General features: G+C 44.1%; 1 protein-coding gene across 4 annotated transcripts; it reads left to right on the top strand.

Moving 5' to 3' along the window:
* Positions 1-27,410, top strand: DDO (D-aspartate oxidase). Of its 4 annotated transcripts, XM_031011811.2 has the most exons (6): positions 1-241; positions 2,242-2,417; positions 7,267-7,375; positions 10,766-10,942; positions 22,364-22,499; positions 26,900-27,410. In XM_031011811.2, exons 1-6 carry the CDS (start codon positions 81-83, stop codon positions 26,936-26,938), a joined length of 798 nt encoding a protein of 265 aa, XP_030867671.1. In that variant the 5' UTR covers positions 1-80; the 3' UTR covers positions 26,939-27,410. The 4 variants fall into 4 exon arrangements, with proteins under 4 accessions (XP_030867671.1, XP_030867672.1, XP_004044574.2 ...); XM_031011812.2 differs by lacking the exon at positions 10,766-10,942; XM_004044526.5 differs by lacking the exon at positions 26,900-27,410 and having other exon boundaries at positions 22,364-24,753.
* Positions 27,411-27,685: the final 275 nt, after the last annotated feature.

Here is a 27,685-nt window from a genome sequence, read left to right as displayed (position 1 = left end):
CAGCGCCATGGAGATGACAGGTTGAGGTCACTTGCTCCTTTCTCCTGGGCAATGGGTGACAGAGACAGCCATGCAGACCAATGGAAAGGAAGACCAAGGGGAATGTCCTGAATCAAGTCACCAATGGGAAGCAGTTTCGCTTTCCCTCTGTCTCTCAGGGCATGAGACCAGCCAGGCACTGGGAAACAAGGTTTGGTGCCAGAGATTTTGGTGGCTTCCAAGACTGCTTTTTCAGAGACAGGTACTTGAATTCTTGCTTTCAGCTGAGGGGTCGTTCCGTCCATGCTCTGGGAGTTTGGGGGTGTGTCTGAATAGGGTCAGGGGACAGTGATGGACAGGCCACTGTGCCAGGACACACCACATTGCTCGCTCACTCCTCCTCCCTGGCAGCTGGTTATTCTTAGCCACAGATTGCTTGCCCTTTCAACTTAGTTTATTAGAGCTGTTTTGAGAGAGTTGCTGGACATGGGAGGCTGATGTGAAACAGTGAAGTCAATAAGGTCATCGGTGGCTGCAGGACAGCTCTCCTCAAGCTGGCCCCCACCAGACTGCTCTGGCCTGGGCCCGTTCCCTTCTCTTCCCTCAGCCCTGGCAGGCCCACTCTCTCTCAGCTGACCAGCCCACTGTACAGCAATCAAATTAACGTATCAAATTAGCACAGAAATGCATAGACTGCTTGAGGAATAGGAATAACACACTAAACTTCATTGGAGGGCTTTAAAGTCTCATAGTGCGAGAATCTTCAGAACTGGAAGAGAAAGCAGAGGCCACTAACAACCAAGCCCACGTTTCTCCTGCCAACAGCCCTTGCTGAGGAAGCTGCCCAGCCTTCCAGAGGAAAGGTGAACCTCTGTGTGTGGGTGGCCATGGTTTGTACCATGTGGCCCAGTGCCCTGATTACTGTGCTTTGGACAGAGAAGGGCAACTATGCCAAGGGCAGATTCAGAGGCTGGTTTAGCCCAGCAAGTTGGCCTGGTGCTAGAATTTTGTCCAACAGGGGATGCAATGACCAACTGGTACAACTGCATTTTCTCTCTCTGGAGTTTAAACCTGAGCCATACAGAGAGAGTCAGAGCAGGAACAGATGGGAAAAGCCAAAAACAGGGAAGCAAAGGCAGGCGGGGATGCTGACAGTGGAGCAAGGCTCCGTGGGTGAGGGGTGGGACACAGGGTGCCAGCCTCAGGACACCTGGCCCGGGCTCCGGGATGTCTGTCCCCTGCATTTCCATTCAGACTCTCCCAAGAAGCCCCGTTTATGAGACCACCTCACTGGGTCTCTCCTATTTACCACCCAAAGGAGCAAGTAATCCGTCTGTTCTGTGTTACAGATGAGGGAGTGGAGGCTAGGAGACCACGGACTGCTCCTCAGGTTACAGAACCCGTCCAGGACAGACAGGGGGCCGGTGACAGTGGCAGATGGCAGAGGAGACTGAGTTCAGCTGCTGAAACTTTCTGTAATGTCCTTATTATTAGAAACAACTTTGTAGACAGAGTTGAGTTTTGAGTTGCTCATGGGTCATGCCCCTCACCACTGCTCCTCAGGTAGTTCTGGGAGCATAGACTACAGCTCTGCAGTTTTCTGTCAACCTTCCCTAGGTTGTGCCCATAGGGAAAATGGTTTAGGAAAGGGGGATGAAGCTGGGCATGGTGGCTCACGCCTGTAATCCCAGCACTTTGGGAGGCTGGGGCCGGCGGATCACAAGGTCAGGAGTTCGAGACCAGCCTAGCCAACATGCTGAAACCCTGTGTCTACTAAAAATACAAAAATTAACCTGGCGTGGTGGTGGGCACCTGTAATCCCAGTTACGCAGGAGGCTAAGGCAGGAGAATTGCTTGAACCTGGGAGGCGGAGGTTGCAGTTAGCCGAGATCACATCGCTGTACTCCAGGCTGGGCAACAGAGCAAGACCCCATTTCAGAGGGAAAAAAAAGGGAAGGGTGAAGAATGAGTAGAAAACTCCTCCAAATGCAGACCTACTTACTGGCTGGGTTTTCTAAAGGCAAATCCAAGCCAGTTTTGTGCTACTTTCTAAAAGCCCATGGAGATCTTGTTGCTTATACACCAATATTTAATGGAAAGTGAGCTTATGGGGTTATCCTCTTTATCTCACAAGAAACACCAATAGGCTAAGTCTTACTCTGAGTGGCTGAAGACCTAAGGAAAAAACTGTCAAGACCAAACTTTGTCTGGATGGGAAAATCCTTAAAACAAGGTGTATAGCTCCCATTTCCCTCCTCACAGGCCCATGGACACAGCACGGATTGCAGTTGTCGGGGCAGGTGTGGTGGGGCTCTCCACGGCTGTGTGCATCTCCAAACTGGTGCCCCGATGCTCCATTACCATCATTTCAGACAAGTTTACTCCAGATACCACCAGTGATGTGGCAGCCGGAATGCTTATTCCTCACACTTATCCAGGTGAGAGATTTCAGCTCCTCTATCAGATACAATAGATGTCAGACAGAATGATGTTAGTGGAATTCTATTGACAAAAGACGGCTGGCTATCGGTGTAAGTGTAATATGCAGGTTTTTTTTCTTTTTCCTTTCCTCTTTTTTTCTTTTTTTTGAGACAGGGTCTCACTCTGTCACCCAGGCTAAAGTGGAGTGGTGCAATCTTGGCTCACTGCAGCCTCAACCTCCCAGGCTCAAGTGATCCTCCCATCTCAGCCTTTTGTGTACTTGGGACTACAGGTGCACACCATCATGCCTGGCTAGTTTTTGTATTTTTGTAGAGACAAGGTCTTGTCTTGTTGCCCAGGCTGGTCTTCAACTCCTGACCTCAAGCGATTCATCCCCCTTGGCCTCCCAAAGTGCTAGGATTACAGCCGCCATGCTTGGCCATAATGTGCGGTTTTAACATCCTGTTGGTTCATCTCTTAGGACAGCCTCAGTTATGCTGCAGGACAGAAACAACATCCAAATCCTAGCAGCTTAAAAGGCAAAAGTTTGTTCTTGCTCACACTACATGTGGATTGAGCATCGGCAAGGGGCCAGCTTGTCATCAGGGACCTAAACCGATGGAGCAGCTGTCATCCTGATTGTCATCAGCGCATGTGCCCAGGGGCGGAGGGGAGGGGACCTCTGAGGTTCTCGCCTCTGTGATTAAACACTCTGAACAGGAAGCGACTTTCAACGCTTCTGATGATGGCTCATTGGCAGAGCAGGCCACATGTCTCCACCCTCAGCAGGAGGCCAGAAAGTGTGATTCTATAGTTCCCGGAAGATGGATAGCAGAAGCATGCGATGAACAGTACTGACAACTACATGATTGGCGGCTCTGTCTTTCCACTGATAACAGTAATGACTATCAAGTCAGAAATTACTTGTAAGGGAACTAAAATTATCCTAACTTCTAAGCCTGTATAAGAACAATTATCAATATGCTTGTAATCAGTCAATCATAATTAGTTAACATGTATTAAGACCTGAAGATGCATGGATTTTTTTTTTTTTAAGACAGAGTCTTGCCCTGTCACCCAGGCTGGAGTGCAGTGGCACGATCCTGGCTCACTGACTCACTGTAACCTTCATCTCTGGGGTTCAAGAGATTCTCATGAGTCAGCCTCCTGAGTAGCTGGGACTACAGGCATGAGCCACCACGCCCGGCTAATTTTTGTATTTTTAGTAGAGACAAGGTTTTGCCAAGTTGACCAGGCTGGTCTCAAACTCCTGGCCTCCCAATCCTCCCACTGGTGGGGCAAGGTGGCTCACACCTGTAATCTGCTGGCATGCCTCACCAATGCATTGATTTTTGAACATGTCCATGCGTCCTTTCCTTTCTGTATTTTCCACTTGAAATGGGGGAGGAAGAAAATAGCATTAAATAGAAACCAAAATCACGCTGCAGTAATGAAGTTTATACTCACTGTCCCCATTTCCTCATTTCCACTCTATTTTTCCTCTTTAATTTTATTTTTTATTTTTTATCAAAGTTATATATGCCCATAGTTTAAACCGTCCTCCCTTCTGAAGTCCTTTTCCCTCTTTCTGAAAAAGTTAATGTGCTGGACCTCCCAGACTGGTCCTCCAGTTCTTTTAGCTTTGTCCCCCTCCTATTTATCTCTCTCTATTTTACTTTCTGGGAGACTTACTCAATTTTATCTTTTACCTTGCTATTGAATTTTTTATTTCTACTATAACATTTCTAATATTCCAAAGCTCTTTTTTGTTCTCTGAATTTTCGTTTGTTATAACATCTTATTTGTGTTAGAAGATTGCAATGTCCTCTCTTATCTTTATGAAGATACTAATAACAGTTTTTAAAAACTTTCTCACTGAATAGTATCTGAGTATCTGTCATCTCCAAATTGTGGGAGGTTTTTGTTTTTGTTTTTTGATTTTCTCATTTTTCATGATAGAGGTTTTTCTTGGCCGTGTGGTATTCTTTACCTGTCTGCTGATGTTTATGAGTGGACCCTGAACAGCAGATGGGAATTTCTGAGTGTTTGCACAGGGCTTGTTGCCAGTGAGCTCACTGGAGTAAGAGGGCAGGGCCATTTATTTGGGGACATCTGTGATGTCATTCAGTTTAAGTTTTTCTTCTTGGGCGGGTGCTGTTTCCCAGGGAAGAGGGTTCCATGTCCTGCCTGGGAAGGTGAAGGCCCGGATGCCAGCTGGCATTTGAGAAGGTGACAGGGGAAGAGGCTGGGGTCCTAGCATCCAGTTTGCATGTGTTTCCTTAACATTCCTTTTTTCAGCACGGCATCCCTGCCTTTGCTGGTGCTTTGTGTTTTCCAGTCCAAAGACCCCTAAGAAAGAATAGACATATCTTTTATTAGGGTGGTAATAGCAGTGGCCTTGGCATTGCAGGTCCAGGAGCTTGGCTGGTCAGCTCCTGGGAACTGCCTCCCAGGAAACAAACACAGCCACCTGGTGTATCCACCAGATGCCAGCTGATATAGTTTGGCTGTGTCCCCACCCAAATCACATCTTGAATTGTAGTTCCCGTAATCCCTACATGTAGTGGGAGGAACCTGGTGGGAGGTAGTTGAATCATGGAGACAGTTACCCCATGCTGCTGTTCTCATGATAGTGAGTGATTTCTCAGGAGATCTGATGGTTTTATAAGGGGCTTTCCCCACTTTGCTCAGCTCAGCTCTCGTTCTTCTCTTCCTGCCACCATGTGAAGAAGGACTTGTTTGCTTCCCTTTCCACCATGATAGTAAGTTTCCTGAGGTCTCCCAGCCATGCTGAACCATGAGTCAATTAAACTCCTTTCCTTTATAAATTACCCTGTCTCGGGTATGTCTTTATTAGCAGTGTGAGAACAGACTAATACACCAGCTTACACTAAGTGCTTTTCTTGTGACGAGAGTTCTTGGGACCATTTTCCAGGCTCTCCCTTGCCTGTACCAGGCCTGAGTGAGTGTTCAGAAGGCTGCCAGCTAGTCATGGAATCATCCCTCAAAGACAGTCGCTCATCTGAGGGCTCATAGGGCCATCGAGGCCAGAACTGTCTCTTTGGCCAGGTGGCTGGTTCTCCTGGACCAGGGTTTTTCTCTCTGTGATGCTGCTAGATAAAGATTTTGGTCTTCTCTTTGGGTTTCTTTCCTAGACACTATTCAGATGAGCCCCAGTCATAACTATCTCCTGTGCTCATAAATGTCAATACCATATGGAGACCATGCCTGTCCCATAGGGTTGTTGTGGAGATTAAATGAGTTGATATATGTAAAGCATTTAGAACAGTACCTGGCACATAGTAAGTGCTATATCAGCATTTGCTATTGTTCTCACCATTCCAGCTATAGTTCTGTTTTACCAGGACTTGAACATGAATTAGGTCACCAGGCTCCCTAGACCCACTGCTGGATGGGAATTATCTGTTCTTTGGGATGACTTCTGCAGCATGTGAATCCCAGCCACTATTTTGTTTTTAAGGTTTGGGGTGAGAACAGGGAGTTGCATTTTAATACAACCTCACACAGTGGCATAGATTGTTGGGTAAAATCTATTTGAGGCCGAATTTAGTTCTCTCTGCAGCTTATTATTTATTTATTCCTTATTTCTAAAGCAGCATCCCCACTGTGAAATTTTGGAATATAGTGTTAATTTCACATGGGCACATGTTTAAAGACGGCAGTACAGATTCGCTACTAAAGAAATATTTATTGGCTCTATAACAAGCGAATTGTCTGAAAATCCCGCTACTGACATGACTTCAGTGACCTAGGGGCTTCGCCTGGGAAGCAGGATGTCTCCAAAGGTCTTTCTATCTGTTCCTTGAATTTCAGGGACACCTCTTCAAGTGGAACCAACTTAGCATCCTCTCTGCCTCAGTTCCCTCATCTCCTCTGTGGCTTCCCTCATAGCAGCCCCCGAGGCTTATTGTTCCCTGGTCCCTGGCCTAACCCTAGCCACTCTCTCATGATCCTTCTACGGGAATCAGACGGCCACATACTTCAACCACAGCTGGATTTGTCTGTGATTTTGGGTCATTCCTGCCATCTCTGTGCCTACACCGGACACTATTATTTTGAGGCTTAAACGCTGCCTCTTGTTTCCTCCCCAACAGGCCTGGCACTCTTCCAAAAGCTGTGTCTGGGTCCAACCCCGTGTGCTCTGGCAGAGGTGCCTGGGGGATGGTATGGTCCCTGCATGCCCCTGCTGGCTTCAGGAGTGCTACTCTGGCTGGCACCTGATTCCATGGTGTGGAGGGTAATGGCAGCCCCTGCTGGGAAGTCTGGCCTGCAGGGGGCTCGCCTCCAGCATGCAAGCCTTGTTTCCTTCTACCAGGAGGCAAGCTCCTGGAACTCCCCATCGAGGTGCAGTCTGTTCTCTGTCCCGGTTGGCCTGGGCCCCACAGACCTGCCCATGTCCTCCACTATGTTTTCAGCCCCCAAGAAAGAGGCCCTCTGTCCTTGGTCCTATTGTCTCAACTGTGTGGCCAGCTGGATCCCACAGCCATGAACTAAGCTCTGCTCAGGTTGGTTATAGACCGGCCAAGGACCTCTGGAATATACCTAGTACCGAAAACCACCTTCCAACTAGCTCGCATGCCAGGTTTTGCCCTTATTGGCCTGTTTTCCCTCCATTGATTAATCATATGAGCAGATTTGGACAGCATGTGTCAACATGCAAATCTCTTGTTGCTGACAGATCCTCTGCCACAATGTGGCACTTTATATTAATGTTCCTCCCTGCCTCCTTATTTTATTTTTGCCTCCTTATTTTTTTTCCAAGTTTCTAGGAAGGAGCTTATTTGAAGCACTGTCACTATCATCATTTTCCTTTCTGTTCCACTTTGCTTTTCTCCATGATTACAGATACACCCATTCACACGCAGAAGCAGTGGTTCAGAGAAACCTTTAATCACCTCTTTGCAATTGCCAATTCTGCAGAAGCTGGAGATGCTGGTGTTCATTTGGTATCAGGGTAAGTGAAGAAATCTGAAGTGATTTTAGAGTGTAGCATGATCTTAACAGGCATTAGAGTTCAACATAAAATATTTACTGAGTAGCTGTTGTGAGCAGAGTGCTGACTTAGATGCAGGAGGATTCGGAAAGAGCATTATAGGCTTTACCCCAAAGAACTGAAGAAAGACAAGTTATGGTATTAGACTTTTTAACAATAAACAACAATCATAGTTTCTCATCACAAATACGATTTATTTTGGATTTCCTCAGAGACCATGCAGTGATTTGCAAATTTGTTTAAAAAAACACGCAGGAGGTAAATGCTGGGTTTGGGTGATGTGGGGATGGTACAGCCGAAGGAAAGCAAACAGGTATGATGTTGGGATGGCTGCAGAGACCTAAGGGAGAGGGACTTCTTATTTATTCGATGTCCTTGGAGAATGAGATATTCCAAAGAAGGAAATTTTGTAGGTCACTAAACTTGCCTTTTGAAGTGCCATTTGGAAAAAAATATTTCTGAAACTGTTAGCACACTTCTGTTTCATTTTCAATGTATAATTTCAGTAGGCATGCATAATTAAATGAAAATTTGAGAATAAATGCTATTTAACATTTCTGTTAGTAAGATGAGCACTTAAAACATGACATCTTTTAATATCTTCTTAAACTGAGATCACTTAATATTCTATCACTTTCAATTTACTTCTCAGTGTCATCATATGATGCAACATACATGTCATTGGTGCATATTACACATGTAACATACGTGTGTTATCCTGTGTGAAAACACAGTCTTTCTGCGGCCTTCTGAAAAAATGTGTCTTATCTCCTCTTTTGATGTCAGGCTGCCCACTGAGGTTTTCTGCTAGTCTAGTGTACACACTTGCATTGGGTGAATTTCTACCCTTTTTCTCTTCTTGTTTTTCCTCACCATCACAAACATCAAGATGATGCTGATGTCAGTAATTTCCCAAAGCCCCTCCCCAAAGTAGCAGTTTTGCTTTTCTATCAATCTATGGATTGATTCTTCTGTATAACTAAATCTAGAGCCAGTTGATGAACCAAGTAGAAAAAACATTTTCTTTGATTTACAGTCACACTCTTTGTCCAAATCCAACGTGAGTCAGTCTAATTCACAAATTTTGGCTCTAAGTAATTTTTGGAAACAGCCATGTCCAGAATTCAAATCCCCTGTGCATCTTTGGCGTAAGTATATAGCCTTCCTCATCTATTTATTCCTTCAAAACAACATATTCAGCATTCTTCAGTATCAGGTTCTTTCTTAGGTATTAGGGATATAGCAGTGAGCAATTTAGTGATACCACTTGGCATATGCTTAACAAATATGTGTTGAGTTAATTTTTAAGGGAGACACAGTCCTGCCCTTATGTAGCTTATGGTCTCTAGGGAATGCAGTAAATCAAATGAGTTACCAAACTCACTGGGACATGAGTTACCAAAAGGAAGAGGCTAGGGTGCTATGGAAGCATATGTCTGGAGAAGAAACTTGCTCTGGGAAGTGATGAGAAGCCATCCAGATCAAGGTGTTTCATCAGAGACCATCAGGAAGAGTGTAAGTTAGTCTGGTGATGTTGTAGAGGTGAAGTGGGGGCGAAGCAGGGTGGGAGACGAAGGAGACAGCATTCCAGGTGGAGGAAACAGCATACACCTAGACCTGAGTATAGGGCGACTGTGGTGTGTGGGAGGGACTGAAGGAAGTCCAGAGAAATGGGAAGCCATTGAGGGAGTTTACACAGTGAAGTGACTGGTCATAATTGCATTTCAAAAATATGTTTTCTATAGTGCGGAGAATAGATTTGTGGGAAGAGTTGATGATGAGATAGATTGGGTGTGGATCGTAGAAACAGAGAGTAGATGGACTTGAGAAATGCCTAAGAGGAGATTTGATAGGACTTGTCAGTTGATGGTGTATGAGAGGTGAGTAGGGAGAGAGAATCAAGGATGATTCTTGGGTTTCTGGCATTAGCACCTGCATGGATGGGTACCATTTTCTGAGTTAGTTAGGATTGGAAAAAGAGTGGATGTGTGTGTGTGCGTGCATGCGTGCATGTGTGTGTAAATGCATGAGACTTCTAAGTGGACTTATCTAGTGGGGAGTAGGTAACATGGGTCTGGATCTGTTTTTGGAGCTCAAGAGAGAGAATGGAGTGGAGATACAACCTTCTAAGTGCTCAGGACTGGAAATGTAGCCTTCTAAGTGTCTGGCCTGTAGGTCATGGTGAAGATATAGAAGAGGGCAAGCTAGCCCAGCGCAAGAGTGGGCCAGTACAGAGCCCTGCAGTAAAGGACATTTGTGCCTTCATGGGGACTGCTCTGAATCAATTACCTAGAGATACATATTCCGATGGGGGAATTATTAGCAACTATGCATAGCACTTTGATTATTTTCCTTGCTATTTTTGAGCAATGATGATTTATAACATTTTTTTTTTTTTGAGGCAGGGTCTCACTCGTCTAGGCTGGAGTGCAATGGTCCAATTCAGTTCACTGCAGCCTCGACCTCCCTGGGCTCAGTTGATCCTCCCACTTCAGCCTCTCCAATAGCTGGGACTACAGGCTTGCGCCTCCACACCCAGCTAATTTTTGTATTTTTTGTAGAGATAGGGTTTCACCTTGTTGCCCAGGCTGGTCTCGAACTTCCCCTCGGCCTCCTAAAGTGCTGGGATCATAGATAGGTGTGAGCCACCATGCCTGGCATTATAACATTTATTCATTTACTGATGAAAACAACCCAATATTTACAAATCTAAACATTTGCATAGCAGCTATTAGTAGTACTATTACAGCCTTCTTGTTAACAACCAAATCTAGGCAGGAGCTTTTTAGAAAAGGAGTATTAAATTCCATCTTTAAAAAGCATGTTACTTTTAAGATGTTTTATTTGCCCAGTCACCAACATCTGCTATTTAGCTACTGAGTTATCTGAACCTAAGAGAATAGTAAAATAGATCATTTTCTCTTTGTGTTTATAGAAACTAAATTTTTAAAATGCTCTAGGCCAGGTGTAGTGGCTCATGCCTGTAATCCCAGCACTTTGGGAGGCCAAGGTGGGTGGATCACTTGAGTCCAGGAGTTTGAGACCAGCCTGGGCAGCATAGTAAGACCCTGGCTCTACAGATAATTTTAAAAATTAGTCGGGTGTGGTAGCAAGCACCTGTGGTCCCAGCTACCCAGGAGGCTGAGGTGGGAGGATTGCCTGAGCCCCGGAAGTTGAGGCTGCAGTGAGCCATGATTGTGCCACTGCACTCCCACCTGGGTGATGGAGTGAGACTCTGTCTCAAAAATAAAATAAAATAAAATAAATGCTCTAGAGAATGCCATGTGAAGTTTACTAGAAATATGTTATTTCACAAATTTCAGGAAAAAATTTTCACTTAATACGTTTGAGTTGGCAGATATTTCAGAGCACTCCGACTGAAGAAGTACCATTCTGGGCTGACGTGGTTCTGGGATTTCGAAAGATGACTGAGGCTGAGCTGAAGAAATTCCCCCAGTATGTGTTTGGTCAGGCTTTTACAACCCTGAAATGCGAATGCCCTGCCTACCTCCCGTGGTTGGAGAAAAGGTCAGTTGAAATGCTCCCTGCTATTTCCTTATCTGTCATAGCCATAAATCACTTCGTAGCTATTCATAAAATACATACTGAAAAGTCTCTGGCATCCCTCAGAGCTCTTTTGCGTTGCCTTGCCACTCACAAATGGCTAGGGCTTTGTAAAACAATCTGAAGACAGTGTTTGTGTCACAAGGACTAAGTCACACCATGCTTCTAGTAATTTGTCTTCTATTTTTGGTGTGCACTTCGATGCCTGACTTATTCCCTACGCTTCTTGCCCCAGGTAAAACCCTCTTATTGAAACAGTATCTTAGTTTTCCTCATCTGTAAAATGGAACAGTTTGGAGAATATATTTCCAGCTATAGAATGATATGATTTACTCTAATTCTTTGGATGAGAGAATCTTTGCTTATTATAAATTATTTTTGAATTTTTTCTCATTTTTGGTAAAGCAAAAAAGTTTCATTATTTCCTTTTGTCTTAAATAAGAACTCTGAAACTAAGGACCTATCCAAATTATGTCACTGCTTCCTCATTAAGTTCAGCCCGTGATACCTTGAACTTGCATTTCGGCTTACTTTTCAGGACTTTCAGGAAACTAGTACTTAGTTTCCAGTTAGGAAACACATCAAGAGTATCTTCATTTGAGATACATCAGTAAATCTGTCTTTAGTCTGGACTTGCAGGCATGTTGAGAGTTGTGAAATATTGATCCTTTCAATTCCCATATGTGTATATTTTGGTAAATAGGAACGATGTGAATTATTGTGTAAATGTTGGGAAAGTGACTTGAAGTAGGCCGGGACAACAGTGATCTGGTACCAGATGTAGGTTATAGGATAATTGATTCATATAATTCATTAATTACACAACTTTTGTTGAACTCTTATATATATCTGGCATTATGCTAGAAGCTGGTAAAAAAGAAGGATAAAATATGATTTCTTTTAAAAATAATTTCATGGTCTATTGCGGATGACTGTGTGTGTATGTGTTTGCATATTAATTAACAATGACGGTAACACACATGGTAAAATAAAGTACAGACTTATGCAGGTTAGAATGGGAGCAGAAAGGAGGAAGCCTAGATCTGCTAGGCACATGTCAGTGGCATCGTGATCTAGTTTTGTAGCTTTTCAAGTGCTCTTCTCACTTTTACCTCTTAGCAATTTATATGGGACATTTTGCTTCTGTAAGTTCTAGTTTCATAAAACCCATGCCCTTTTGTGCCTTGTTCACCGGCCCATAAACCACTGTTTATATGCCAAGCTTGGACTTGTCTACATCAGCTGATAAATGTATATTTTGAGCTATCACATGATGGAGTTGCCCACCAGGCAACAAGCAAATTTTAGCAGCATCACCATCTTTCCTGAGTGGCAATAGTGTGTAGTGTTGAATTTTCCCCCTTCTAAAAATGACTAGAAATACAAAATTGGAAGCACTGATGCTACTGATAAGGAATTGAGGCATCATATAACTTATCTTAATAAAATCCAGAAAAAAATAAAATAAAATAAACAAAAAAAGTTAGAACATGTGGAAAAAGGCAATAAAATACAATAAAATTTAGGTAAGTGGAAATTATTAGGCATGGCAAAAAATGGTAGAGTTTCCTTTCAATACAATGCATAACGTTTTTAGATTATGACTCAAAAAGAGCTCAAAATGGAAGAACATGTACAAAATATTGTGTATAAAAGGTGAGGTGTCATTAAGGAGTTTAACTTTTTTTGGTATTATTAGTGGTTTGGGCTGAAATTTCATTATTGCCACCAAATCCATTGTGTGGCTTTCTCATCTTGGATTTTTGTCTTAAAGATCAGTAAGCTTTCTAGAAAACCTGGCTGGAGCCCTGCGGTCTCCAGCAGATCACGAAGAGGCAGATGAGTGAGAACCTAAGAGTGTTGTTCTCCCTCAGAGACATGGTCAAGGGCTGATTAAGGGCTTTCCTGGGTGGGGATGGCCAGGGGTATGTGTTAGGGATGGTAATGGACACAGAGCTAAGGGAGGTAGAGAAACTCTAATAAACTCTTCATACAGATTCCTAACATTTTGATTCATTATTTTCGCTTTCTTTTTACTCCTTATACATATTTTCTTTCAGAACCATTTGAAAGTAAGTTGCAGTTTTCCTCTTGTGGCTCAGGCTGAAGTGCAGTGGCGGGATCTCAGCTCACTGCAACCTCCCGGGTTCAAGCGATTCTTCTGTTTCAGCCTCTCAAGTAGCTGGGATTACAGGTGCCCGCCACCACGCCCAGCTAATTTTTGTATTTTTAGTAGAGACGGGGTTTCACCATGATGGCCAGGCTGGTCTCGAACTCCTGGCCTCAGGTGATCCACCCGTCTCGGCCTCCCAAAGTGCTGGGATTACAGACATGAGCCACTGTGCCTGGCCCCATGTTTAAATATTTAAATACTTGCTCTCAGAACAAGGGTATCCTCTTACATAAACACAGTAGTATAATAAAATCAATATCATTATATTGATACAACACTATAATCTATGGACCTTATTCATATTCTGCCAATTGTCCAAATAATGTCCACATGTAAATATAAATACACACAACACATAATTTTTTTCCAGTCCATGATCCAATTACAGTCACACATTGTCTTCAGTTGTCATGTCTCTTTAGTCTCTAGTCTGTCTTTGTCTTTTATTACATTTACAAGCTTGAATAGTACAGACCAGTTGTTTCGTATAATAGAATGTCCCTCAGTTGGGGTTTGTGTGATGTTTCCTCGGGATCGGATTGAGGTCCTGCATGTTGGGGTGAGAATGCATAGAAGTAATGTTGAATCCTTATTGCATCATAGCAGGAGGCAGATGATATCAGTTTATCCCCTTATTGGGGCTGTTAACTTTCATCACCTAGAATGCCAGTTGTCTCTACTGTGAGGTTACTACTTTTTCTCTTTGTAATTACTAAATATTTTGTTGTGATATACCTGAAACTATGTAAATATCCTATTCCCATGAAAAGAGTTCCTATGAAAGTAGTACTTTCACCTACGAGTTTTAGCATCCATTGATGATTTTTGCCTGAACTATTTATTACCATGATGTTTTCCAAGTGATCATTTTATAACTCCATCTATATAGTTTGCTTTCTACTGTAAAGAAGTTTTCCTTTTCCTATATATATTTATATCAGGATGAACTCATTGATACCTATTTTATTCAATGAATTATAATTTACCGCCCCCATCATTTTGATGTTCAAATTGTCCAAGATTAGCTGAGTAGGAGCCCCTTCAAACTGCTCTTGTGTCTTTTGGATATGTTCACTTGATTTGCTTTTTTTTTTAAAAGCACTTTTTTACTTTGGGGCACAACAAAATTCCACACACTCCAAATTTGGAGAAGAAAAACATTTTCTTTTCATGAATATTTTCCACCGTCTTTCCCTTAACACAAACCTGCTGCAATGCCGCAATTTAAATTTATGAATTCAGTGCAGAAAGAAATTGTCTTTTCTCTTTTCCTCTGTCCCCTGAAATTTTCACTCTGTTGCAATGTAAATCCTGATTTGAGGTGTAGCTAAAGAACACACCTCTACCACAACCACCTGGAAGTCCAAGTTGACATTTAGAATTTCTAGATTCCTAAGAGTCCTGCATCTTCACATGGCAGCAAAGGGGCCCAGGAGCATGCCGGGAAGCACCCTCGCTCTATCCATATCTTCCCTGAAGACAGTTGTCCTTGGCCACTCCTTGGGCTCCGGGGTGCACACAGTGGCACAGTCTGCCCCTGGGAGGAAGACAGTGCAGGTCCTGGAAGAGGACAGGGAATATGGGGATCCTGGGTCCCCAGAAGACGGGCTGGAAGTGAAGGGAGAGGGCTCTGGCTGGGCACATGCCCGAGCCCCACACACTCACTGCCTCAAGAAGAAAGCATGGCTGGAGAAGGGCCAGACAGGGGTCCTCTGGGTGCCCAGCTGCAAGAAGGTGCGGCTCAGATGAGCCAGAGTAAGTTTTGAGTCCTAGTGATAGCCTTGAGCTTATGGGTAATCAGGGAAGGCGGTGTGAAGCGTTTCTTCACAAACTTTCTCCGGCCCAAGCGTTCATTGAAGTATTGGCTCTAAAGTCTAGAAGTGAAATGCAAATGCTTAACTCCTCCTGGGAGAGAGGGCTCATTGCTTTCATTTTGCTTTAAGGGGCAAATTGTTGATAAGGCCCTGGGGAGATGAGGAGAGTTCTGATGGAGCAGGGAGGGGGCATGAAGGCCCAGGGCACCTGAAGAGGTGTCACTGTAGGAGGGGGCAGAGGCAGGGACGCCAGCCCCTCCCCAGCACACAGTCACCTCCTCTGAGGAGTCTTCATAAGTCTCCCAGTTGGCCTGGTGCCTCCCTGCCTCGTGGGCAGCGTCCTCCTCTGCGGGGGCTGGAGGTCCCCACGCGGGACCGTGAATGGGCGCCAGTCCCCGCCCCGGCCCGCTCCTGCGCACCCTCCCAGCTCCCACTACTCCGAGAGAGAGTGTTTTAGCTCCGGGCAGCCCCCGTCATTTCCACACTGAATCAAATGTTATCTGAACAATGTCTTCTTCCTGCTTCCAAAGCATCGCCTTCTAGAAGACAGGCCCCGTAGATCCATCATCTCTGTGTTTTCAGACCTGACCCCTGACTGCGGGAGGAAGGCCTGGGTCAACCCTGCCACCCGGTCCTGGGCTGCGGGAGTGCGGTCAGCATTTCCCGCCACTTAAAATGACCCCCAGCCAGGGGGCTTGGGGCTGCGAGGACCGCAATGCCATCGGCCGGAGACCGGCGGAGGGGGCGGTGCCTGGGAATACGCCGCCTCCCGGCTGTGGGTCGGTTATGGGCAGCGGGGAGGAGAGGACCGAGGGCTGCCCTTTTACTCGAGTCCTGGGGAGACCTTCTTCAGTCCGTTTGTTTGATACGCGTGCCCGCCAGGAAGGCGGCTGAGATATGAGTGCCTCAGACAGAAGGCACAGGGTGTGCTGCGGGGGAAGATTTCAGCGCCTCTGCTCCTCACCCCCTTGTGCCCCTGAGACCCGGCTCCCTCCTGACCCCGGTGTGGGGCCTCCACAGACAGCGCCCGGTGGCCCCTGGCCATGCAGATTAGCTCCCTGCAGTCCGGAGCCTGCGTCCGACCAGGCTGGTGGAGGAACAAGGCCACGTGTCCCCTTTCCTCCCGCAGGAGGCTTTGCAGCACGGGACTCCTCTCAGCCCAAGTCGGGCCTTTCAGGGCGAGCATTTCAGGCGGGGTGGGCTGGAGGGCCGCGTCCCGGTGAGGGGGTGACACCTGGGGCTCCCTCTGGGCTGCCACCCACTGACCTCCCGCCAGGCGACCCACATGGGACGCCACACAATCTCTGTTTGCTCCTCACACTCAGGGTTTATTTTGTTGCCGCCTGCGCCTCTTCCGCACAATGTGAGTGTTCAGCCTTCAGTGTTCTCACTCAAAAATAAGCATTTGCTCAGCAAGCCACACAGCAATGGCTTCAGCCTAAGCGCGATTCTTCTGAAATAATACAAACTTCCACAAAAAAATTTTGTACTACAAATTAGATCTTTATTATTTTTCAAAAGATAGAAGAGATCATCTTCTTCTCAAACAAAAAGTAAAACAATAATGCCCAATAATATACAGAAGAAACACAAACAAAAACCCCACAGAGTTTGAATCACCCACGCAGGTCATATTTCGTATCACATTCTGCCAGTGGAGTTAAATTCTGTTGCTTTATTACTGGCTCCTTCCAGGAAATGAGTCAGCGAGGCATTAAGTCTTCCTCCAGGCAGCCCACCTAAATCAATCCTCTCAGAGGGACCAGGATTGTCCTGCCTTTGACAACATTCAGAAAACTGGGTGGCCCATTTCTGTGCTGGGCCCTGTAACATGGACACGTTGATCTCTTTCCAAGAGGCCATGCCTTATCCTGTGTCCCCAAGGAGGCCCCATGCTGACCGCAGCACTGGCCACACTGAGCTACTTGCCCTGTACTTTCCTCGCCCCTCCTCTGATTAGGCCTCTCTGTAACTTTCTCTGGGGGAGTCCTCTAGTGCCCATCTTTTTCTTCTCCTGCATCTTGTGTTCTCCTGCTTGGCCTGACTCACAGCAATGCCTGCGAAAGAAACTGGCTTCCTCGGCACCGTCATTAGCCCCATTAGCGAGCCATGTCTGCCCTGGAGCTCACCAGGAGCTTGTCTTTTCCCCTGTCCCCACTGCCAGCCATGGGCTGTCCGCATCACAGCCCCCACCTCCCTGTTTAGTGCTACCTGAGATTCCTTTCTCGCCATGGCTTCAGCTTCAGTGGAGTATGGGAATTGCCTCTGATTCCAAGAGCAGAGAGGGGATGAGGGGACTCTTTGCTCCTGGGAGGCCAAGTGTGTGTGTGTGTGTGTGTGTGTGTGTGTGTGTGTGTGTGTGTATGTGTACGCATTTAAGATTTGCTTAGTGGACCCTTATTTTCCTCAGGGGCACAGCCAACTCAATTTACCTCCTTGCTGAAACTCTCAGTGAGGTGAAGGAAAGGCGCTGAGGATGACCATCCTCCTTGTTTGTGGGTCAGGTTGATGCAGTCCAGCAGACGGCTAACTTAAGCTTGGGGAAATGGACACTCTTATGTTTTAGGGTGATGACCAGAGGATGCTGGGGCTATTTCGTGAGCCCTGCTTCTTGAGTGCCCCTAACCCTATTTCCTCATGGGAGGTTGGGACAATGGTATTCTCTCTCTCCAGGATGAGGTCTTGCTCAGTTGCAAGAAGCCCCAAGAGGAAAGTCATCATGCTTCTTGTACCTCCAACCATGTCACCCCAGACTTCCAGAATAACTACCTCATATGGTCATAAAAGCAGCCTGGTAGGCACTTGGTCACCTAATTTAACATCTGACTTCTGGGTACAGTTTCCTCCTATGCATTGGTGCCATCTTATGCATTGCCCATGGGATACATAATAATGACTGGGCATCACTATGTGGTTGCATTACAACAACATAAAGGTGACCAGTCTCCAGGCACATTTAGTGAGTTTTCCTCTGGGATCCAAGGCCTGGGAGCAATCCAGCACAGGAAGCCTGACAAGGCCCAGCCACTAGGATAGCTTAAGAAGTCACCAGGCACAGGTTGGACTTTTATCAGTAGCTTGACCAGCAGGGAACCCTTGAAATGGAAAAGAAAAGACATTTGCACTTATTGAATTCTTGCATAATCATCATAAAAACCCTATAAGCTAGGCATTCTTATCCCTAGGAAACAATTTCAGTGAGTTTTAAAAATCTGCTGATATCCTAAGGCTGGCAGATTCTTTTATTCCCCCAAATTATGAAAATAATTCTGAGTTTTAATTAATTAGGATATCTAGAGCACAGAACATAATGTTCAAATATTAACACATGGAATCTACAATGTAAGAATTTAAAAAACCCACGAAATCAAAATAATATTCAAATAATGATCAGTTAAAACTTTTCAAAATTGAAATATCATCCTTAATGAAACATAAGTGATATACAGATATGGAGGATAAGAATACACATAGATAATGCACTGGGTCTTGTGTTTTACAGTAGCATGAAAAACCCCTAAGCACTTTTTTTAAAATAAAAGGTCTTTATTGAGCAGCTATAGTGTGTTAGACACAGTGTTATGCTTTTTCCAGATGTTGTCTCATTTCATTTTCACAATGAGCCTAGGGAGTCAGTATTACTACCCCCATATTATGGATACAAGATTAAAGCTTAGAGAAGTGGAATAACTTGGCCGAGGTCATATGAATGGTAAAGGGTAGAGGCCTCCTAAGCTCTTTTTAAAGTTCTTTTCTTCGTGTTCACTTTTTGGAAGATTATAAACACACAGAAACCTGCTGCTCAGTATTACTACAAAACTCCAATTTACTTTTCTTTCTATGCCAATGTTAAGGGGAAAAACAACCTTTACAGTTATTTTACCTTTAAAAACATTTATCTATTATTACATGTTTAAGAACATAATTTAAGCTTCTAAATTGGTTATTCTTACTGAGAGAGCCAAAAACAATCTGTCCCCATAAAATTTGCTATATTTAGTACTTTTTATCTATGAACAGTTTTACTTATAAAACAAACAAACAAACAAACAAAACAGTAGCTCCAGCTTCATTCTCTCTCTTTTAACTACTTTTAATTACACCAAAAAGTAATCCATTGGCTTTATTGGTTCTCTGTGGCCCCAAAGTGTAGATGCTTGCCAGATTCTTTTCTTTGGTTTCCTTGTCTCAGGTAAACAATATACTCCCTTCCTTGGATTTTTAGAATAAAAAGCAACCGAGTTTAGGTTCTGTTGTTTGAAGCATTGATGCTGGTAATGCATCTTGCATTTAATAGGAAGTGCAGTGCAGGTTCATGTGATCTCAGAGCAAGCATAGCCTCTGAGTTCTTCTTGCCTCCTAAGGGTGCTGGGCACAGTACAAGCCCTCAACAAATACTTGTTGAATAATCAATGAGTCTAATCCAGAGGTTTCAAACTGTTCTTGAAACTGCTCAGTGGACATACTTCAGAGGTCTCTGCAGAGGGAGGGAGTGTGAAGAGACTGAGCAGATGGAGCTCTGCCCAGCAGCTTGACCTTCAGTCAGATGCAGAGAACTGCAAAGATGCTGAGATGACAGCCTGTGGCTTGTACTTGATGGAATAGGAAGCTGAGCTATTGGGGTCAGGGTCTAAGATGCCATTGAGTAGCAATCTTGGTCTCTTCCATGCTCATCAACGTGAGGCATTCTCTCTCTTTCTTTCTTTTTTGAGATGGTGTCTTGCTCTGTCTCCTAGGCTTGAGTGCAGTGGCGGGATCTCGGCTTGAACCTCCACCTCCTGGGTTCAAGGGATCTTCCCATCTCAGCCTCCTGAGTAGCTGGAATTATAGGCATGCACCATCATGAACATGAGACATTTTCTAGAAATGCAATCCAGCATCAGAAGGCCAGTTTTCTGCTGATCTTAACACAAGTTTCAGTTAAACTTTCCAACCAGGAAGTGGGGTGGAAAGTTAGAATCACTTCAGAGAGTCCCTCCTTGCTAAGTTAAAATTAGTTGTCAAGCCCATGCCATCATTGACCACCATTGCAGAAGTTTCTGTCTTTTTTTATTATTTTCCTTCACATTAAACCTGTTTATCTGGCCTTGAAAGTACATAGCGCTCAGAATTGCTGTGATGATCACTTCTGCTCTCTTAGGGGCATGCAGGATACAAGCATTCTGCCTCCATTTTCAAGGTCAGCCCTTCCCAGTTTCTGCCTGAAACGGCTTGGATTGCGGCAGTCAGAGAGAGAAGATGCCAAAGTTCTGCCACCCTGTATTTCTCTCCAGACAAAAAGAATGAATAGGATGTGTAAGATCGGCAGGGTGAGTTGGCAGGCAAGCAGGAGACCCAGGAGAGCCGATGGTGTAGCTCTAGTCCAAAGGCCAGCAGGCTTGAGACTCAAGAAGAGCCAAAGTTTTTGTTCCAGTCCAAAAAGAGGAAAAAGCCAATGTCCCAGTTGGAAGGCAGTCCAGCAGAAGGAATTCTTTCTTCTTTGGAAAAGAGTCAACTTTTTTGTTTTATTCAGGCTTTCAACTGATAGGATGAGGCCTACCCACATTAAAGAAGGCAATTAGCTTTACTCTGCCCACTGATTTAAATGTTTTTCTCATCCAGAAACACTTTCTGCAGAAATACACGGAGTATGTTTGGCCAAATATCTGAGCACCCCATAGCCCAATCAAGTTGACACATAAATTAACCATCACAGGTCCAAACCAGGATTTCATATTGTCTTTAGTATTGGCTAACACTCACTTCCAGTCCACTTGGTGTGGGGCACTTAGCTGTGTCATAGGGATGGTAAGAAGCATAAGAGACAATCTCTCCCCTTGAGGAATTTGTGATTTATTGATATCGGTCCTCTAAAATGTATTGTGATTGACGACTGTTCAAAGTTGTGGCCATTATTTTATTGTAACCTCACAACCATCCTGTGAGACAGGCAAGGGAGGTATCCTCCCCATGATGCAGATGAGGAAACTGAGATTTGGAGAAGTGAGGTGAGTTGGCCAAGAGTTCAAAGCTAATGTGAGGCAGAGCTGGGACATAAAGCTAGGCTTTCTGATTTCACACCACTTCTCATGTAGAACTTAGTCCATTCTGCCAAGCATTTACACTTCTGTCTGCCAGTTCCTCTGTCAGCCCTTGAGGAAGGGCACTGTCACTCACACCCTTCTGGTCCGTCTTAGCAGCGCCCTGCATGCAAGCATTCGGCCTGCGTCTATTGAACAGAGCTGCTGATAGTCTCTTTCTCTATTCTACAAGTGACCTGTGAATAAGATTACAGGTCCTGGGGGTTATTGTTTATTGGGTAGACTTTCCATTTTGCGAGATTAAAAAAGTTCTGGAGGCCAGGTGCGGTGGCTCATGCCTATAATCCCAGCACTTTGGGAGGCAGAGGCAGGTGGATCGACTGAGCTCATGAGTTGCAGACCAGCCTGGGCAACATGGCAAAACCCTGTCTCTATCAAAAATACAAAAAAATTAGCCTGGCATGGTGGCACACACCTGTGGTCTCAGCTACTCAGGAGGCTGAGGTGGGAGGATCACTTAAGCCAAGGAAGTCAAGGCTGCAGTGAGCTGAGATCATGCCACTGCACTCCAGCCTGGGTGACAGAGTGAGACCCCATCTCAGAAAAAAAAAAATATTCTGAAGATGGATAGTGCATATGGATGGTGATGACGGTTGCACAACAAGGTAAATGTGCTTAATACTACTGAACTTTACACTTAAAATCGTCAAAATGATAAATCTTATGTTATGTGTATTTTACCTTGATTTAAATAAAGACTACAGGTACTGGATAAACCATTTCTTTTCACTATTGATATAGTTGGTCCAAAAAATATAATAATTACCAACCACAGCTGCCATTTAGCTCATCAGCTGCAAATATTTTGTGTTCTTCTCGTGCTAACATAGTTGTGGACATAAAGCTGGTGGGGATATGACCCCTGTACCTTTTAGTTAGGGAGACCAGGCTAATACAAAGGATCATGCGAGAGTTAACAATATGAGATAAAATGTTTAAGGTAGTAAATTTAGGTGTTAAATAGGTGGTATAAATAAGAAATGCTTGGACATTTAAAATACCAAATCAACTTGGCATTTATTCAGCATCTAGAATAATATAGGAATTTTACAAAATTTTAAAAGGGCAAAGCGTATAATTTCCTTTGTTTTGAATTTTCAAGTGGTTTCCATTTAGATTCAACTTTAGAAATCCCCAGTTCCTAGGATGTGAAGCAGTTGATGGCTAGAATTTGGCCTGATTGGGCCCTGGAAGCTCCTGAGGTGTTTGTTCATCAGATCATCACCTAATTTTTGTTCCTGGGTTCCTTTTCTTTACTTCCTGGAAGTAGTTGATCAGGACGCTAACAAATATTCACTTCATGGCCTCTCTTCCATAGGATAAAAGGAAGTGGAGGCTGGACACTCACTCGGCGAATAGAAGACCTGTGGGAACTTCATCCGTCCTTTGACATCGTGGTCAACTGTTCAGGCCTTGGAAGCAGACAGCTTGCAGGAGACTCAAAGATTTTCCCTGTAAGGGGCCAAGTCCTCCAAGTTCAGGCTCCCTGGGTGGAGCATTTTATCCGAGATGGCAGTGGGCTGACATATATTTATCCTGGTACATCCCATGTAACCCTAGGTGGAACTAGGCAAAAAGGGGACTGGAATCTGTCCCCGGATGCAGAAAATAGCAGAGAGATTCTTTCCCGATGCTGTGCTCTGGAGCCCTCCCTCCACGGAGCCTGCAACATCAGGGAGAAGGTGGGCTTGAGGCCCTACAGGCCAGGCGTGCGACTGCAGACAGAGCTCCTTGCGCGAGATGGGCAGAGGCTGCCTGTAGTCCACCACTATGGCCATGGGAGTGGGGGCATCTCAGTGCACTGGGGCACTGCTCTGGAGGCCGCCAGGCTGGTGAGCGAGTGTGTCTGTGCCCTCAGGACCCCCATTCCCAAGTCAAACCTGTAGATGACATACAATGACAGCAAATAGACTGAGAGACTGTTGATCAAAGCACAGAACAGGTTCAAATAACTTTTCCACTGCATGAAAGTTTAATTAGACATTTCTTTGTTTTCAACATTAGAAGTGGTGTAACATGTAAGCTGAGCACAGTGGCATGCCTATAGTCCCAGCTACTTGAGAGGCTGAGGCAGGAGGATCACTTGAGCCCAGGAGTTTGAGTGCAATCTGGGTAACATTTTTTAGAGGTGCCAGTTCCCACCTCTAAAAAAACCACCAACAACAAAAGAAATGATGCAACATGTAGGCTTACTTAGGAAGTCTAGCATTAATGGCATAGGGCATAAAGCTCTATTTTTTGTTAAAAATACTTCTTATAGAGTAAAGTTTCTTTAGAACTGATGTCCAAGGACCTATGCAGATTTATATGAATGTTGGAAGCTATAGAGATTTTGATATCATTTGGCTTATAAATCCACAGGAGGAGATAATGTATGGAAAACATTTAAATCACTGCCAATTGCAGAGCTGCCTGTGATCTTCTTAGGTTATAGCCAAGTCAGCAACATAATTCCTCTAAATAAAATTACATTGTGCTCACACAATGCTGGATTATTACGTTTAATTGAAGACAAAGCATGCTTGTTCCTAGTACTAGCAGCAACCTTTTCCTCCCCTCAGCTGGTAATGATGGTAGGAGACAGAGATGAAGTTGCCTATGTATGTCATATCAATTCAATAGCTGCCTGGGGTCAAACACCTAGGGGTTGTACATTCCATTACTGTAAATGATTGAGAGCTGGTTTGTGGTATGGTTGGCTTTGCCTAAGCATTTTTGAAGATGAACAGCATGTGCAGCCAAAGAACTCATTTGCTAATTAAGGTGGAACAATTATTCTGAGTGAAATATAATCAGAGTACTCCGCAGTTTGTTAAGAAGTACTGGGGAGGAGGGGAATGTGTCTCACAATAAAATGAGTTGGAATTGTTGAGTTAAATGAATTTAACCTGTTTTTTGACTCAGGCCTATTCAGAGCCTCTAATGTGTGTACGTGTATTGTGAATCCTCTAGAGAGCTTGGGTGGATGGAAAATGAAGTGCTGGTATTGAGGTAAAGAGGCTTGAGGAGGCTGGGCACGGTGGCTCACGCCTGCAATCCCAGTACTTTGGTGCAATCCCAGCACTTTGGGAGGCTGAGGTAGGTGGATCACTTGAGTTCAGGAGTTCAAGACAAGCCTGGCCAACATTGTGAAAGCTCGTCTCTATAAAAATACAAAAATTAGCTGGGCATGATGGTGGGTGCCTGTAATCCCAGCTACTCGGGAAGCTACTTGAACCCGGGAGACGGAGGTTGCAGTGAGCTGAGATCGCACCATTACACTCCAGCCTGGGTGACAGAGCAAGATGCCGTCTCAAAAAAAAAAAAAGGCTTGAGGAGAAATGGATTTAATTTTAATATTTGGGGAAGACGACTTCTGTTAAATGATACAGTAAGTTATATTTTGGACATCCTGAGTGAGATACAGGGTTGCCAATGAAAGTGTGGGAAAGAGAAAGCTCTCAGCACAGCTACAGCTTTACTGTTGCGTTCATTCAGAACTTGCATATGATTTTGTTTGCAGAGAACATTCTGCTGGTAGACAGTGAGAGAAGCCCACCAGTATTTTATGCAGTCATAATCACTCCTTGCAGTATTAACATTCTCAAGTAAAATCAAGTGTGGGCTCTTTTCTATAGATTTCCACCAGGGGGTGGTGTTGTATCAGATTCAGATACATTGGTACATTCAAAAATTTAGAAATGACTAGAAATAAAAGATGGATACCAGGTATATAGAGTGTGCGTGCTTCTTTTGAGGTTTTGGAGTGTGCGTGCTTCTTTTGAGGTTTTGGAGTTTATATACTCCAAGTGCAACTCTTCTGAATTCTCTTTTAAGTATTTGAGAAATGTATAAGTTTAGACAGACTGGAAACACATATGCATCATACATAATCTGTGAGAAATAAAAGGTTATGATAAAACAGCATTTTTTAAAGGAGGAAATAATTTTTTAATAGTTAAAAATAAAAATGAAGGCCACTGTTCAGAATAGGTAGAATTTCAGTCATTTCGAAGCAGCTTTAAGTGTACTCCTTTGTTCACTATGCCTGTGGTTCAGATCCTGTGGCATTTTTATTGTGTGTTGTGGGCTCACCTTCTATGACCTTTGCCTATTTGTTCCTCTAGTTCAGCTTCACTCTGCATTTTATATTTCTAAAGTGCAATGCTACAAGAGTGCAAGACTGGAGGCTTCTTGAGAAAGTGGTCGTGGCTTCATGCCCTGATTTCATTTTCACTAATTGCTAAATATTGTTCCCAGTGTCTCTGAAACATTATTCATTTTGGTCAGTAGCTGCCAACCTGGGCTGCAACTTAGAATCACCTGGGAAGTTTTTAAACAATGTTGATGCCAAGCCCTGCTTTATGAAATTAGAATCTTTGGTGGGTGGGGCGGAGCTGCTGCATCAGTGTTTACTTAAAGCTGTCCACAAAGTTCTGAGAGCCAGGGCTGAGAACCACTGAGCACTACTTCCCTCCCCTCCTTCTAGGCCCCCACTGCTAGTGTCACCATTATCCTTCCCTTCCTTTCTCGCCATCTTGGGGCATCGAGCTCAGAGGGATGTGCTCACTTAGGCAAGTGTGTCCTTAGGCACTTCTGGGCAAGGTGGCCTAGAGGAATTAGCTGTCCCAAAATAGCTCTCTAGAAATACTGGAATCACCTTGCTGGCTATCAGTCAGCTGCTCCAAGACAGCTATCTGTCTTTATCTGAAAGACAACAGACTGAATGTACAAATGGACAATGGCTAGACCACATATAAAAATAGAACTCTGGCCCACAAGCTGCAGCAACCTGCCCAGGAAACCAATTCCCTTATCTACAATAAACAACACAGGAAGCCAGCCTGCTACACGAGTATATCAGACTTGCAGGAAGCCATATTGCTATCTCTAGAAATAATCCAGAAAGATAAACAATAACTTCTGTAGCAATTCGCACAAAATGGCCAGGACTTGATTAATAATTGACAGCATCCCTAATTTTTGCCCCCACCTCTAACTTAGAACAAATCAGAGAAAACAAATATGCTTGCCCCCACTTCTAACTTAGGACCAACCATATAGGATGCTTTGCTTCTAGTTAACTTGCCTACAGTGTCCCCATGCCTATCAGGACATATGCGAAGTCTTCTCTTTTTTCTGTTGTGAAGCTTTCTCACCCCTCTGCCTACCTTTGAATCTCTGCCAAATGTAAGTGTGATGGGCTGACTCCCTTGCTATAGTAAAATCTAAAGAAATAGCCTTTGCATTTCTCATTTGACTGGTATATTAGTCAGGGTTCTCTAGATAAACAGAACCAGTAGGACATATGTAGACATATAGAAAGAAATTTCTTATGAGGGTTGGCTCACACAATTATGGAGGCTGAGAAATCCTATGATCTGCTGTCTGTAAGCTGGAGGCCCAGGAGAGCTGATGTAGTTCTAGTCCAAGCCTGAATGCCCGAAACCCAGAGGAGCCAGTGGAGTAAGTCTGAAGGCCACAGTGCTGAAATCCAGGGACAGGAGAAGACAGATGTCCTAGCTCAAGCAGAGAGCAAATTTGTCCTTCCTCAGCTTTTTCTTCTATTCAGGCCTTCAACAGATTGGATGATGTCCACTCACATTGGTGAAGATAATCTTCTTTGCTTAGCTTACTGATTCAAATGCTTATCTCTCCCAAAGATATCCTCATATATACACCTAGAAATAATGTGTTGCCAGCTAGCTGGGCACCCTTAGCTCAGTCCATTTGACACATAAAATTAACCATCACAGCTGATCTTCATTTACTTCAAAGATTTCAATGTTTATATAAGTTGAGGTCTTCCTGGGTAATCAGCGCTACTGCCTGAGAATAGACTGCTTTATTTTTTCTTTCTTGTTTTCTGTTTCAGAACATCTTTTATTTTTTTCTGAACATGAAGAACAACTGATTTCCTTCTTAAATCTCTGCTTTCAAGTGTCTGGCCTTTGTGGCTGAGTGTCTGCCTGCTGTGTCTGTGACCCAGAGGAACGAGGCTGCTTTGAGCCCTGTCATTGCCAGCGTGTGCTTCTTCAGCAGGCAAAGGTTATGCACAAACTTTTAGGATTTTTTTTTTTAACTTTTGGGATTTTATTTGCTTAGGAAGAAAAAAAAAAGTTAAACAGAAAGGCCATAGGCCAGTTGGACACAGTTGTATAGAAGAAAGGCTATTTTTAAAAATGACATATATTCTTCCTTTTATTGAATAATGCATTCAAATCAACTGATATTTGAACCGGTTTTTCTCAATCAATTAAAAGCTTTTAGAAAAAAGGAAGAAAAGAATGGTGGAACATGTGTCCGCTGGGAGTTGTAGTTCTTAGAAACCTGTTCCAGGACTTTCGTAACTTGTCAAATATTTGAAATAAATGTAGCATTTTTTTATTTCTCTCGTTTTTCTTCTTAAGGGTGTGAATGATGGAGACACATTTGAAACCTGCTTCCTCAGGATATCATTCACTCAAGAAAAGCCAATTGAGATATTTAAGTGGTCCCTTTCTTCTTGAAAAATCTCAGCAGTTTGCCACCAGGCCTGGGGGTTTTATTATTCTAAGTGACTTTGCTGCCAATAAATCACAGCCCTAAGTAGCCAAAGGGAATACGTTAGCCAGATCTCTTATAAATATAACCAATGCTTCTTCAATTATTAGCAGAACAA

This window comes from Gorilla gorilla, chromosome 5, assembly GCF_029281585.2.
Source record: "Gorilla gorilla gorilla isolate KB3781 chromosome 5, NHGRI_mGorGor1-v2.1_pri, whole genome shotgun sequence".
Classification (NCBI taxonomy): domain Eukaryota; kingdom Metazoa; phylum Chordata; class Mammalia; order Primates; family Hominidae; genus Gorilla; species Gorilla gorilla.
This window is presented reverse-complemented; position numbering and strand designations above follow the sequence as displayed.